Source organism: Lupinus angustifolius, chromosome LG01, assembly GCF_001865875.1.
Source record: "Lupinus angustifolius cultivar Tanjil chromosome LG01, LupAngTanjil_v1.0, whole genome shotgun sequence".
Lineage (NCBI taxonomy): Eukaryota > Viridiplantae > Streptophyta > Magnoliopsida > Fabales > Fabaceae > Lupinus > Lupinus angustifolius.
In genome coordinates, this window is record NC_032009.1 from 913,677 (window position 1) to 928,858 (window position 15,182).

The following is a 15,182-nucleotide window of genomic DNA, read 5'->3' on the forward strand; positions in this document are numbered from 1 at the left end:
CCCATAATTTTTTTATCCACATATTTCGAATCAATCAAATTTTACAAAATAATATTAAAATATTAATTTTTAGGTTTATAACTTTTATTTTTAAATAAATAAAGTTCATACAACAAATGAAATATAACTCAATTCACCATTTCTACTTTAACCATAGAGTAGAAGTAGCTACTAACTAGAGAGTAGGAAAAAGCAGTAAGAAGGTGACAGCAATTAACGTTTACAACTTTATTATATTCCATCAATCTTCTACTTTCCTCTCTCTATCTTATGTTATATTTTTTGTCCTCATTTCTTTACTCCATTTTTCATCTCTTCTCTCTCAATCTTTCTATCTACCTGTGTTCCATTTTCCATCTGCCACATTCCCTAACATGGCTGCTTTTCCTCTTTCACTCCTTCTTTTGGCCTTAATAACACCCTATACAAGTGTGCTTTTCTTCAAACTCTTTTACTTTAATGTCTTTTATGTTTAAACATGGTGTGAGATCTTCCTTTTTTCTTTTTTATGCTTCATTAATGCATACCCTTTTTCTTTTTAAACACACCAAATCTTCTAAGATAACATGATGATATGTTTATGCTAGCTATAAGGAATATGGATATATTGTGTTATGTAGTAACCACACATTAGTAATAGTCTAATACTATGTTTAAAAAGGCTTTGTTTTTTCTCTTAAAAGTTGAAACACTTCAAAACCCTTGTTCTATTTTTCATAAACTTGGCTTTGTTATTTGTTGTGAAAGGTGGATCTTGGTGTGTTTGCAAGGATGGGAGTGACACAACACTGCAGAAGACGTTGGATTATGCTTGTGGAGCAGGTGCTGATTGCAACCCTCTTCATCAAAATGGACCTTGTTTCCAACCCAATACTGTGAAGTCTCATTGCAGCTATGCAGTGAATAGTTATTACCAAAAAAAGGGTCAAGCTCCTTTGTCTTGTGACTTTGCTGGAACAGCCACTGTTACTGCATCTGACCCTAGTAAATAAATCTTTTACCCTTTCTTTCTCACACTTTTTAACATATATTTCTCTCACAATATTAGCCATCATGCTTGTGTTAATCCCTTCATTTATTATTCATGTTGAGCAGGCTCTTCTGGTTGTGCATACCCTTCAAGTGCCAGGTATGTAGTCAATTAATCTCTCCATGTTCTTAGTTTTTGGTGCCTGATTTTGCTTAGTTTAATGTGTACTTTTTCTTTCTTTTTTTTACTGTAAATTTTAAAATGGTTGCTTTTATATATATATATATGGAAAACAGGATAATGACCTTATAAAGCAAAAAAAATTGTATTTTATAAATAAATTCACCCCATAAGCTAATTTGGCTTTCTGTACCCAAAAAAGCTAACTTGGCTCTCTACACTTTTATTTTACATTATTCTATGATTCTTTAATCAGAGGGCTATTAAATATATACAATTTTCTATAAATATTTAAGAATTTTTTTTTGGCTGCAGAGATTAAACGTGCTTATAGTATTTATTTGTCTGTACTATTTGTTAGGCCATTGAAATGTGGTCCAATGCAATGAACCACCTTTCTTTCATTTCATTTGAACAATATTGTAACTTCATAGTGATGTTTAAATAGCCGTTGGAATTAGATAAGGAGCTTTAATTTGATGAAAGATAGTGCAATAATTGGTATTCAATGCCTTTAGTAAAGTTTGAAATCTCTTCCAAATACAAAAAAATAGAGATTTGGAAAAGACAAATTTGTCCCAATTGAACCTAGTCATGCATGCACTTATTGTATAGTCAAAAAGTGTGGACAGCATCGTTTTGAGGACTGTGGGAATCTTAAACAGTACCATCCCTCGTGAGTCAGTAATTTTCAATTTTTATCTTTCACCATAAATTACTAACAAAATGTTCTATTAGTGTAAGGTTTCTTTCCACCCTTATGATCAAATCATTTATTCATCGATAATAGTTGAACCAAACTTCGAAAGAGACTAGTTCATAGCTATATAGATAAATAGACACTTGCTTTGAGATCTGGGCCTACATCTTTTGAAAAGTGAAGATTTTCTTGATGCTTGTGTATGACCAATCTTGGCTACTCTTCACTTTCTGTAATTTCTCTAATTTATCTCTTGTTTGTACTGTGTAACCCATGATATTTTACAAAACCAATTAACTTTTCTCTCATACATGGTTGGTGGTGTGTCATATAACAAAAGATTAAAAATAATCGACTAATTTTGAATCCTAGTACATACTTCCATTATCAATATGGAAGTACTACATCAGTGTAGTTTATTTATATAGGCATTAATATTGATGTCTAAACTTTATAATAGATCAATCTTCATTATAGTGTCATAGTAGATGATGGTATAGCATGTTTTTGCATGCCATAATGTTTCAGTTTCAATCATGTTGAGAGAGCTTTTTACATGAAATGAGTAATGGTTCCTTTTCATAATCAGCACTGCAGGCACTAGCACAACTCCAGTATCAACTACACCAACCATGGGAACCAAACCAACCACTGGAACCCCATCAACAACTACTGGCTCTACCACCACCATTGGAACCACCCCATATGGTGCTACCCCTGGTGTATTAGGAGGCATTGGAACTGGCATGGGTCCTTCAGGATCAGGCATGAACACTGATGAAAGTGATGGTGGAGTTACACTTGTTCACACTAGTTTCCTCTCTCTATTTTCTATTGCTATCTTTTCTGGCTTCATCATGGTTTGGTGGGGTTGAAAATATAATGTGGCCATGATTGTGACTTGTATGTATTATGGAAAAAATGTTGTAATGTTGTCACATTGCATAAGAAGATGCATGTGAGTGTTATTTTCTAGGTGTTGAACCTGAGATGTTAGTTTCCTTTTCTTTTTAACTATTTTTCTCCACCCTATGCCTCCTCTTGGGTAAAAAAAAAAAGGGCTTTTGATTCATTCCATGTAGTTCTTATGATGTTGCTATGGGACTCTTCTCTTTTTTGTTCTTTTCTTTAGATTAAATGATTTGATAAAAAAAATGGCTTCAGTAGTGCCAAAAACATATTAAAGAATATATATATGAGGTTGAAGTAGTAGTGCCAAAAATATATTAAAGAATCTTGGCTAGCTTATCAGACTCCACTTATATTATCAACGGGTGTTGGGTTCAAGTAGTATATGTTTGATTCCTTTTAAGCAAGGTCTCGGGTTTAAGTCTTGTTAATGAAAAAAATATCCACTAGAAGAGTTAACCTTGCATATTGGTGGATGTTTCCGGTTCAGACATGATTGCTTCCAATGAGATAATGTTGTTACAAATGTCTGTATCTAAATAACAATTATACCACTTATGGTGATTTTATTTAGATTTGTCCTAATTTATTTACCTTGTTAACAATGTAAACGACATAAACAGCAGAAAAAAACAGTGTTCGTGCAGGGAATCACATGGTAGCACGAAGAGCCATATGTTATAGGAAGAATCTGTCTTTGGAGTGTGTGTGGCTGTCGTGGATTCACAGTTTATGTCTTTTTTAACAGCATCCCGTCATTTTCAACAAAGCTTCATTATATAAAAAGGTACAAATGTTTAAGATTGGAAAATCCATGGAGTTCAGAACTTCACATGTTACACTATTTTGATTTTGTTTGTTTTTAATTCCATAAATAATTTCAATGCGTTTCCAATAATATTATAAGATATGATTGTAGTAAATTTTATGCGACAGAATCATTGATGCTTGTTCTGCTGAATGGGCTGGTTTACAACACATGTTTTTGTCTGTTTGCTTCTCTTGTATTCCCCCACATGGGGGGTGCTAATTCAATTGTACCTTTTCCTCTTTGCAATTTCAATCACATTGTCCAATCTTCCCTATCGGTAAGTTCTTTTTCTTGCATGAAATTAAGATTGGTTCAGATAAGTTAAAAGTCACACTTCTTCTCTAATGGTAGATTTCTAACCAATGAGTTTTAAAAAATTAGATTTCAAATGCTTTTTATTACCAAAATTTAGTATTTACTGCAGCAGTACCAGTGTCGCAATGCATCTATATTTTGAAGGGGATATTAAAGTCAAATATTTACTACATATTTTTTCATTTCTCATTTTTTTTACTAAAACTCATTTTTCACTCAATCTGAAACTCGTAATATACTTACTTTTCTCTCTCAAAGAACATACCATTGCTGCTTCCTTAATGGAATGATGTCCATTTCACATGCCAGTATTTGTTATATCTTAATTCAAATAAAGAAACAAAAATATTCTTTCTTGGGTAGATGGAATTGATCAGAATGTTCAACATGGAATAGGTTATTTCCGCAAATGGAAATCCCTTTATCCATTTCTTTCTCAAGTGCGATATAAATTACAACATAATTTATGCCGAAAGCTAAAATGAAATTCATTGGAACTACAGTAAAAATTAAAGAATGAACCAATAATTGAAGCTGGTCAATATCTTGAATTGTAAAAATACTCGAGGGGATTGTATACGTTTGAATCTAATAATCTTTATCGTCTTTTTATTGTGGCATGCCCAGTTTCTCCAAGATGCATATGTAATTTATTCCTGTGAATCAAACCAAACGCAGTTATATAACATTCTATAATGATAACAAAATATATATTTTTTATAATAACTTGATAACAGAATATTTAACAAGAGAACAACTTAAACTATGATGATAAACAACAGTGACAAAAATTACCTTGACTCAAACTCCTCTCCACATGCGTCACAACTATTGCCAAGATTCTTTGAAGTTGTCATATTTAAGAAACAAAAACAGACATCAGAAACCATCATAATACAGAGTAAAAAGATAACAGGGTAAGACTTAGCTAGAATACATAATCATTGTTATCTTGCTACAGCTACATAGAAACTGCTAAAGTATCTGTAAATAAGAACTTCATTCACTGCTACACAAGCTCAATAAACTATTAAAACAATAGAAAGTATATAACACAGCAGTTACAGGCTAATAGCTAAATATCTCATGATTTCTTACCTTTCCTTTTCTTCCTTTGGATGAACTTTTAGCTTTGGTTTTTGTATCCTTAGCATTTCCTTTTTTATCAGCTAGTTCACTTGACACCTTCTTATGTTTACCTACAGGCTCATTTCCTTTACTATTACCCTCATTTTCGCCATAATGTTGTGAAGTAGACTCCTCTGCATAGGAATTATCATTTCCCTTATTGTCCATATTCCCATGATCCCCATTGGCAGGTGCATTAGATTCTTCCCAGTTTTTCCTACCCCTCTCTTTTTTGGATCCTCGTTTCTTTCTTGTGCCCTTTCGGTTGTCATATTCCATCACGAAAACCTCATCATTCTCATTTTCAATGTGGGTTGTATCTACCGAAGCCTCGGGTTCCTGAGTTGAAGCACTGGGTTTTCGGCTGTTGTGCCCAGCCACCATTGCTTCAAGAACATCAATTTCCTCATCTCCATCCAAATCTACCGACACACCAGCCTCCTCCCCTTCCTTTGAATCAAAAAGTCCACCACTGCCATCATCATCAAGCTCAACTCCATTTCTAGTCTTCTCCTCTGCAACATTGAGACCATCTCTAACTCTCCCCTCCAAATCATCAACCCCATAATCATCATCATCCCCCGACCGAACATCATTCGCCCCAATCCCATTCACCTCACTTTCCAATCCCTCTACTTCTACCTCCACTTCTAAATCTTCTTCAACCTGCTCTTCTATGTCATCATCAAGTGAATCCCTAAACTCGGCAACCTTCTCCTTATGCTTCTTAGACTGCTCATGATTCTTCCATTGCTTCTCACTCTTAAACTTCTTCCCACACAGCACACAATAAAATTCCTTCTCTTCCTTCTTCTCCTCCTCCTCCTCTTCTAACTCCTCAACCCAATCATCCACCTCATCCTCATTCACCTTCGCCCAATCCGGCTCCTCATACTTCATGGCCCTCTCCTTCTTCTCCTTCTCCAACCTCCTCTTCATCTCCCTCTCCTCCTCCTTTTTCTTCTCCATCTCCGCATTCTTCTTCACCTTCATATCGATCACCCTCTTATCCCTCTTCTTCACAAAATCAGCCAACTTCCTCACAGTATCATTATACTCCTTCCTCGCCTTCCTCCTCGCCTTATTATTTTCCTCCTCCATACGGCGCCTTGTTCTCCTGTCCGGACCAGCCATAACATCATACTCATCAACCCAACAGAAATCCATAACCGTCGCAAAACCAATCCAATAACTATAAAACGCTGTAACCTGAGCATACGGACTCTCCAAATTCCCCATAACCGGAGCCTGTCGAACCGAATCAACACCAATCCCCATCTTCTTCGCGAAATTGATCTCATTAGCGTGAATTTTATCAAACACATCAGAATAAACCTTATAAAAACCCTTACCGGAATCGGAGTAACCGTTATAGACGGTGTTAGAGAAAAATGAGAATAGGTCAGGGACAACGGAGCTACCAACGGAGTCAGTGTCAGAAAATAGGATCTGAGAACGGTGAGAGTCATACCAAGCACGTTCCTTAGGATCAGAGAGAACCTCGTAGGCATGCTGAAGCTCCTGAAACTGAGCGGTGGCTTCGGATTGGGAGATACCGGATTGGACGAGCTTGTCAGGGTGGCGCTGAAGGGCGAGGCGGCGGTAGGCTGATCGGATTTCGTCGGGGGAGGAGTCACGGGAGACGGCGAGGACCTCGTAGTGGCACCGCTTCGTAGACGCCGCCATTGATGGTTTTGCGGTGAAGAGATTAGGGTTCGGGTTTTGTTGTGTTGATCCTTCGACCGAACCTCTTGTTCCGTTTACTTACTCAAATATTAATAACTCCAAAACATAATACACTGTTGTAGATCAAAGAAAAATAGAGGATTAAAAAAGATTGTAGATTTAAATGCTCCTCCTTCACAACCACAATAGATTATTTTTTAGATTAAATTTCAATTATTTTTATTTATAAGTCAAATATGATTTTTTGGTTTCTAATAGATATATCGTACCAGAGGCAATTCTGTCAAAGTCTAGAATATCCATATCTATATGGGATAAATTTCTTAGTGGATATTTTTTCATTCACAATACTCGAACCCGAAATATTGCTTAAAGAAAATCAAACATATATCACTTAAACCATCCATTAATAATCAAATATGATTAAAATTGAATAATAAATAATTCAATAACACCATAAAAAATTGTTATATTATTAGTTCATTCATTTTTTTTTACAATATACAGTGAACCTGTCATTAAAAAAAGGTAAATTTTGATCCACAAATACTTAAAAATGTATTTTTAATATATAAATAGTTTAATGATTTTTGTAATACCCAAAATTGAGTGTAAAATAAATATTTGACACTTTTAAAAAATATTGGTAGTTGGAGACCCTTTTTAGTGAAAATTTCATATGAACTCCATAAAATCTTAAAATTATTGTACTACCTTTAAATAAATAATAAATAATTATTTGATTTTTATAGAATGGCAAAAGATATTTAGAATGCAAGAAGAAATTAATAAGTGAACTTTTAAAAATGAATTTCCCTCTATAAAAAGATCAATAAGTAATCTTTAATTCACTTAAAATCCATTTCAAATTTTATTTAAATACAAAAATGAAATTTGGGTTGATTATAAGTTATCATGGGGTCAATGATTACCATTAAATCCTTTTCTATTAATGTAAAAAACAAAATTTTCAGAAACTAAATTGTCCTAAAAAAACTATTTAGGAACTATGCAAGAATCAAATTATCCAAGAGCAAAATCTTCAAAGGCTTTGTATAATTTCATTTTTTTTCAAAAAATGAATTGAGTGGATTATTTTTCTCAATGACCATATTGAATGATTCCTATCAAAAATAATAATTTGAATGGAAAACGTGTAGAACACAGTTACAGCATAGAAATAGACATAATATGAAACCATCACAAAAATAAAGTAAAGTTTAAAAATTACAGAATATGACAAGATATGGTACAATATATTAAACATGTATAATAAACTTAAATTAAGATCACCAATATTAAACTAAACAGAGAAAATAAATTTCAATAATTAACGAGTAATTATAAACATGATAAAATCATTTATCTCATTATTGCAACATTTTCATCTATATTGATGTACAAAAGGTGCATGAAAGTAAAAAAATTGTATAAGTATCCAAAACTGAACATAGTGAGTTCTTCCTGCATATACCATTACTTGAACAAGTTGCTCTCTAAAGATCTATTGTTCAAAATTGTGTCATAAACCAGATTTTTGACCAATGAAAACATGACATGTCAATTAACAGAATTAAATATTCAATATTTTTTTCATTTTTGCTTCAATATCATTAGCCCGGGACATGGTTTAGGATATAGTTTATGACAACATATCATTTTTCCTCCATTTTGATAAGGATTTGGTACACCAAACAAACATGTTTAGTAATTTTCTTTATGGAAAGAAAATCTAGTTGTGGTTGTGGTGGAAAATTTGGTGCACAACTTCATCAATTCTCTTGCTAAATTAGATGGTCCACAATAGAAAACCCCTGTAAGAGAAAATCCACATTCCTTAATCAGGATTCAAGGAAAAGCAATTTAACTTCTTATTTTCATACACATATATAGAATCTTAAACTTAGCATGTAACATAAATTTGCCTACATTTCAATTATTAATATAAGATACAAAGTTGAGAAATGTATTTACAAGGAATAATTTTCTCACCAATCTTGGCTCCTCCATGCTTGCGAGCCAATCTAGAAAATATATTGAACCAGTTTGGTCGAGCAAAATGCGTGTGTATCTGAAAAATTTGTGGCAAAAATAACATCATTGTTTAAATTTCTGAAGTTGTTATGCTTAAAGCTTATAAGATGGACTTAAAGCTTAAAGCTTTTTAGCTATTTCTATATGTTTGCTATATATATTTAAGGTAAAGATGAACTTACTGGAGTCCTGGAAACTATGTCAATGCCATTCTTGGCATGATGCAAGGACTGAATGACACTTAACAAAGCGGAACGCACATCTCCCTCCGGATATACACTTGTCAGAAAATTGTGCATCTCCACGACCGACTTAAAGATTACCAGAAAACTAGAATGGTTAGACCATGCTTGAAAATCTTAATTAGTTTGTATAATAATATTGTCATATTGTAGCTAGAGAAAATGCAATTATGCATACCTGTTTTTCAGCTGAATTTGATATTTCCTTCATTGCATCTCTAAACCAATCAAAGGAGTTTTGATCTCTTGTAATCCAATAGAGATATGCTTTTGATGGACCCTTTGTTAAGCTGCATTCTCTGAGACCACTCTATTTCAAATGCCCAATTATGGTGTTTGTTTAATGCAAAAGGAACATAGTAATAGAAAATCTATAGCACTATAAAGAACAAATCTTACATTATCTCTTTGTGCTATTTGGGCACCTTTAGCTACATCCTTGAGGATGCTAATGAAAGGTGTTGCTCCTATGCCAAGGCCAACTAGTACTAGAATGTCATACTTTACATGGTCTTGAGCTGCAGAACCATAAGGGCCATCTATGTACAGTTTCGGACACTCTTGCAATCCGGATAACACGGCCTGCAGATCCAAGAACAATTTTGAGACTAAGCTTTCGAATAACATAACTCCACGTTAAACATTGCGATGGTTACCTCTTGGAAAAGAGAATATATATGGTAGCTCCAGTCTCCAAGTGTTCTAATATGCACACTGAGGTAGTCATCTTGTGGCCCTGAAGTCAAGGAAAATGGATGCCTGAAAATTTAGACGAAAGAGGCGCAAATAGAATATCAATCTTGATTGACCACATTGGAGTCATAATAATTGCAATAATGGACTTGATTAATGTAAAATGATTTGGTAGAATGTTGAGCCTATGATGAAAAGGTCATATAATATAAATACAAGTACCATTGAAAGGGCGAAAGTTGGGGGCACTGAAGAAATATATACATGCCACTCCGGTAATTAAAACCTTCTGGTTTTTGCATTTTGAGGTGCAAAACTTTTCCTGAATAGAGACTTGCCTGCATGGAAGTATCAAAAGAGGGTAAGCAAGAAAATGGTAACTTTCAGATTTTTGGCTTTATCATACAAAAATATACATGCCACAGAATTCATGAACAGTTGAATATAAAAATGTTGATCGAATACCTTCAAAATATCAACTTCATAAGATCCTGATCTTACGGCTCGAAATATCCTTTCTCCTGTGTACAATAAAACTGGAAAAATAATGTACATCCATGTCTGCACATAGAAAGATTAGTGAAATCAAAATTTGTTTGGTAATTCGTTTAAATTACAGATCATTAGTAACTTCTAGTACAATTTAGGCCTTCAAACTAAAAAATTAAAATGCAGAAACAATGTTATGAATACTGCATCTTATCAAACTGGTTGAGGTACAATACTAATATTGATGTTGAAAAATTAATAAAGGCTTACCGATTTCTCTAACCAATTTTTGGTGAGGAACAAGAAGACAGAGTGGAAAATGAGCAAAGCATAGACAAGGACAAACAAGTGGTGGGAATACCAAAAGGTATCATAACCAGTGACCCTTCGCAAGGACACAGGCAACACTGGCGAGCCACGCCTTGGCCACTTTGATGCTAGTGAAAATGCAATGCCCATTAACACCACCATTACTATCCCACTCCCCACCTCTGGCGTCAACAAAATTTCCACATATGTTGGTTGGTGATACCCGAAATCAGCCGCAATTGTTTGCCTAAAAATTGATCTATCGGACTCACTGATTCTTGGGAAATCACATGCAAGGTGAGTCCCACCATGCAATATCACACCCACCACTATTCCTCCTGCAATAACCTACACATCCCAAAAACAACAAAATTGGTGCAACTATGATCTCATTTTTCGCAGTTTACTTACAAAATATAACATGATCCTCAAATTCTAATTATGTTAGCAAGTACCTTATGAAAGTTAATGCTGTCATTGAAGGGTATGAGATAGCCTATGGAACGGTGGTTGCGGAGCCAGGTTATAGTATTTCTACAAACAGGAAGAAGAATGAGAGCCATGTTGAGTTTTAAGGTTTCGGCTGCACCTTTAGCTGTAGGAAGACAATAACCCATTACTTCAAACCCTGATCTATTCTTGTACTGAACAAATTTCCATGTAAATAATCCAATGCATGCAACCACCCAAAGTAGCACAATCCAACAACGTCTCCAATAGTTTCTAAACATCACTTCAGCCTTTGACATTGGTTCTTCTTCTACTACTTCACAAAACTCGTTGTTGTGAACATTATTTTTGCCTAATGCTGCTGATACTTGTTTTGTTGGTGATAAGAGTGTCTTTGATGATAGGGTTGCTTTCATAAGTGACTCCATTTGAGATATCTACAATGCATGAGTGAATATTTTCATTATTTAGAATATGGTAGAGGATTGGATCATTTTGTATGACAACTAAGGGTTCGTTTGCGATTTGAGTTTTGGAGGGGAAAGATAGACTTAGAGCCACGAAATACACTTGTGAGATGACTGTGATGCCTTCTCTTTCCCCTCCAAAACTCAACTCGTAAACACAGCCTAAGTGTTTGAGGCTAAAATTGGTACCTCAATGTAGCCATTGTTTTTTATGTCCACAGATTTCATTATTAAAGCTGTATAGTCCTCTACTTCTTCATGAGTCAAGGATAGTTTATTGGTAGAAGCAGTTAATAAAATTGTCTGCAATAAAGGCCAAAATGAAAAATAGTTAACATAAATCCAATGTACATGGACATGCTGAAAAACTATTTACAATGAAGATTTATATTCACCAACTACAATTAATTATTGTAGCACATTCTACAGTGTCTGCAGAAGAGCCAAAATCAACAATATGAACATGCAGAACATGACAATAAGTATCAGAAAAATTAAACAGCTTCTTATCTAGTAAATATTAACCTGCTTTATATCTGTCTCGGTAATTTTTCCATCCATGTTTCTGTTACACCTATATAGTAAAAAGCAAAGGATAAATTACAAACAGATTTCAGAATTGTGAATAGGAGAGTTCAGTAGTGGATTTTTACATGTCAAAGAAAATTCTCATTCTTGAGTTAAAAGAATCATCTTTGATTCTAAACCAAAAATATTGGAGCTCAGGTTTTGTGATATCCAATTTCCAATTCCTGCATCTTCTTAGTGTCCTTAACAATTCATTGGCAAACTCTGGTGATGATTGCATCCCTATACAAAAAAAAATGCATAAAGTTTAAGACTTCAAATAAAATGTCTGCCAAATAATTAACTACATTATCAACTTTTCAAGAGCAGGTGGAAAAGTTGATAATGTAGAACTAGACCCACTACAAGAAAATTAAAAATGAGAAAGTCTTATATAAATATTAAACATTTGAATGAAATTAAGTATGAAAAAGAATCAGAAATGATACAACTTGTCCTATATCATTATAGCAACATATATGATATGCTAAGAACATGGCTAAGGTGGCTAAAGGCTATGAAATGCATTATTGTTATCCTGTTTTGTTAGCTGACTAGTGATAGAAGATATAAACAGAACATCCACCGACAACAAAAAGACACCAAAAAAGGTTTTGAAGAATCCTATGAATTATTATTGTTATCATGAAACATAGTGATAATGATATTACATATAAATATATATATATATATATATATATATATATATAGAACTTGTTGACTTTACTATTATTACCAATGCAGAAGTCAAATTCAGACCATTTTATAACCGGTTCAGTATGGTTCCCGGTCCAAGCCAATTGGTCGAACCGGTTCTCCACATCTTTCCACTCCATTATGCTGCCACCACCAATGTCATTCATGAATCCCATGCATTGGATTGAGTCATTTTCTGTTACCTCAGCTTGTTCTGCTTCATGAGAAACCTTAGACCCGGTTTGAACTGGATTGGATGAAAGACGAATGCTTTCAGCATACCAAGAAGATGAAGAGGAAGATAAGGAAGATGATGATGAAGAAGAAGAAGAAGAAGAAGGTGTTGAATTGAATAGAGCAATGAGAGAATGATCATGAGCTTTTTGGGACTTTAGGTGTCTACCCATTGTTGGGTTATGAAGGTTTGATCAAGTTGTATTGGAAAGTGAAGATTTTTGTTACAATCACATTCTAAATAGAAGACTATAGTATTTGGAACATAGAGTAGTTGAGTGAGGAAAATGAGAAAAAGACATGTATTATGAGTTAATGAAAAGAACAATAGTATAGTGTTTATTACATCATGTGTGTTGGGTTTGGTAGAGAAATGTGGACTAGGACATTGAAATCAAGTAATGGAGGTTTTGTTGGAATATATTGATTAGAAGATGATGGAGATTAAGTAAGAGCAGGTGAAGTGGTGAAGGTTGAAAAAATATACAAATGTAAAGGTTGTGATATATACAATGAAAAGAGAACATGTACAGTATCTTTCATTGCATTTATTTACCTAACTACTAGATCAAGAACTCATGGTTTTACAAAGAGGGCTTAAGATAGATCATTAATGTGTGAAGAAACAACAAAGTGTTTGTGGTTTGGAAGTGTTCCAATTTGATCGGATCACATATCGTAAACAGTGTCTTATATTTATGTGAAATCAATTATATATTGAAATATGAATGAAAGAAAAGTTTTAGAACCAAAAAGTAATATTTTGATTGACTTAGGATAAGGAATACAACAGGACATGTCGGTTACAATTACAACTTTTTACATTACTTTTTGAACACTTTCTACATTTCTTTGGGTCCATTAGGGGGCTACCCAAGAATGTTAACAAGGTACTCTCCACCGAATGCCAAAAGTGAAATTTAGATACGCACAAAAAAGAAAACTTTTATGTTTTATCTATCCGGTTGAAATTTGATCTCTTTTTCATATTCATTATTAATGTTAGTTTTTTTAAATTATTGTTTTCCAAAACAAAATTATGGGTCGGCCCAAACAACAATCATTCTCCAATAGGTAAGGATGAGCTATTAAAACATTAGGCCCAAATACAATTGACCCAACTCAAATCATTTAATGCATGATAATGAAAAGGTTGGACATTATGATAACTCAGCTATGTGCAAATAAATATTGGGAAAAAGATATACACCGACAGTGTAAAGGTTTTTTATATTGTCACTATATTATTCATCATTGATTTTTAGTTATCATTGACTTTTAAATAAAAGTATTACAAATAAATGGTGGATGATGCATTGACTATATAAATCTTTACACTGTCAGTACACATATTTTACCCTCGTAAATATTTAATGGTACATATAATGATACTGTCACAACAGATATATATCCTTCTACTTCATGAAGATAATTATTCACTTCATATATCCATCATCCTCATTTTGCCTTAACAACGTTAGAGATAAAGTTATTTTTTTTAACAAAATGATGTTATATTTTTCTGATTTTTACCTAGACAAATTAGTTCATGCTTGACTCTCATTAGCACAATCAACTAAAATTTGAAAAACCTATAATTATAAATGATTTTAAAACTCATAATTTAAATTTTATAAATTATTTTTCTCAACTTGTTAAATCATAATTTATAATTTAAAATATTTATTAGTTTGTTTTTTATTAAATAAGCTTCTTGATATGAATGCAGGGGAATAATTTTTACCATTTTATTTCATTCAATAATTCCTAACAAATTCTATAACATTTTAACAAAAACTTAATATTAAATATTAATCTTAAATAAATGTGATGATGAGGATGATTAGGACATGCTCTAGTCTCCTTGTGAACCTTTCTTTTGTGTCAAAATATCTGACCTTTTCAAGTTCCCAAGGCAATAATCAAACAACAATACTTATAGATAAAAATAAACTTGTAACTTTTTTAAGCAAATAAATATTTAATCATGATAAAAATTAAAAAAATTCCTAAACTAGGTCAAAATCAAACTTTAAAATTAAAAAAAAAAAAAAGCTTTTCATTAAACACGCATGACCCATCCAATATTTATAGTCAGCAACACCAAAAAAATATTAAGGAAAACAAAATGACTTTCACTTTATAGTTTATTCACCAACAAAATATTGATATAGTGATATAAGACTTACTAAATTCTCAAAGTTAAAGGTGTTCGATTTATGGGAGGACAATCACATTCTAAAAAAGATTAGTTTTTTGGAGATAATCTTGTCAAAGCCGGAAACATTCACAGGTATGTGAG

The 15,182-nt window shown here is 33.2% G+C and overlaps 3 protein-coding genes across 9 annotated transcripts; 1 reads left to right on the plus strand and 2 right to left on the minus strand.

Moving 5' to 3' along the window:
• Positions 320 to 2,922, plus strand: LOC109344560 (PLASMODESMATA CALLOSE-BINDING PROTEIN 3-like). 2 transcript variants are annotated; one of them, XM_019583326.1, is made up of 4 exons: positions 320 to 429; positions 748 to 984; positions 1,096 to 1,129; positions 2,440 to 2,922. In XM_019583326.1, the coding sequence occupies exons 1-4, from the start codon at positions 375 to 377 to the stop codon at positions 2,723 to 2,725; spliced, it is 612 nt and encodes a 203-aa protein (XP_019438871.1). In that variant the 5' UTR covers positions 320 to 374; the 3' UTR covers positions 2,726 to 2,922. The 2 variants fall into 2 exon arrangements, with proteins under 2 accessions (XP_019438871.1, XP_019438876.1); XM_019583331.1 differs by having other exon boundaries at positions 343 to 429; positions 2,443 to 2,922.
• LOC109344542 (DNAJ protein JJJ1 homolog) lies at positions 4,222 to 6,812 on the minus strand. Of its 2 annotated transcripts, XM_019583314.1 has the most exons (4): positions 5,339 to 6,812; positions 4,984 to 5,299; positions 4,681 to 4,727; positions 4,222 to 4,541 (listed from the first exon to the last, which is right to left on the minus strand). In XM_019583314.1, the coding sequence occupies exons 1-4, from the start codon at positions 6,697 to 6,699 to the stop codon at positions 4,484 to 4,486; spliced, it is 1,782 nt and encodes a 593-aa protein (XP_019438859.1). In that variant the 5' UTR covers positions 6,700 to 6,812; the 3' UTR covers positions 4,222 to 4,483. The 2 variants fall into 2 exon arrangements, with proteins under 2 accessions (XP_019438859.1, XP_019438854.1); XM_019583309.1 differs by having other exon boundaries at positions 4,984 to 6,811.
• LOC109344526 (respiratory burst oxidase homolog protein A-like) lies at positions 8,302 to 13,314 on the minus strand. Of its 5 annotated transcripts, none has more exons than XM_019583289.1 (14): positions 12,687 to 13,312; positions 12,037 to 12,193; positions 11,909 to 11,957; positions 11,573 to 11,686; positions 10,922 to 11,353; positions 10,428 to 10,814; positions 10,134 to 10,229; positions 9,891 to 10,006; positions 9,632 to 9,734; positions 9,375 to 9,557; positions 9,154 to 9,285; positions 8,916 to 9,044; positions 8,674 to 8,770; positions 8,302 to 8,513 (listed from the first exon to the last, which is right to left on the minus strand). In XM_019583289.1, exons 1-14 carry the CDS (start codon positions 13,051 to 13,053, stop codon positions 8,404 to 8,406), a joined length of 2,472 nt encoding a protein of 823 aa, XP_019438834.1. In that variant the 5' UTR covers positions 13,054 to 13,312; the 3' UTR covers positions 8,302 to 8,403. The 5 variants fall into 5 exon arrangements, with proteins under 5 accessions (XP_019438834.1, XP_019438835.1, XP_019438840.1 ...); XM_019583290.1 differs by having other exon boundaries at positions 8,692 to 8,770; positions 12,687 to 13,309; XM_019583295.1 differs by lacking the exon at positions 8,674 to 8,770.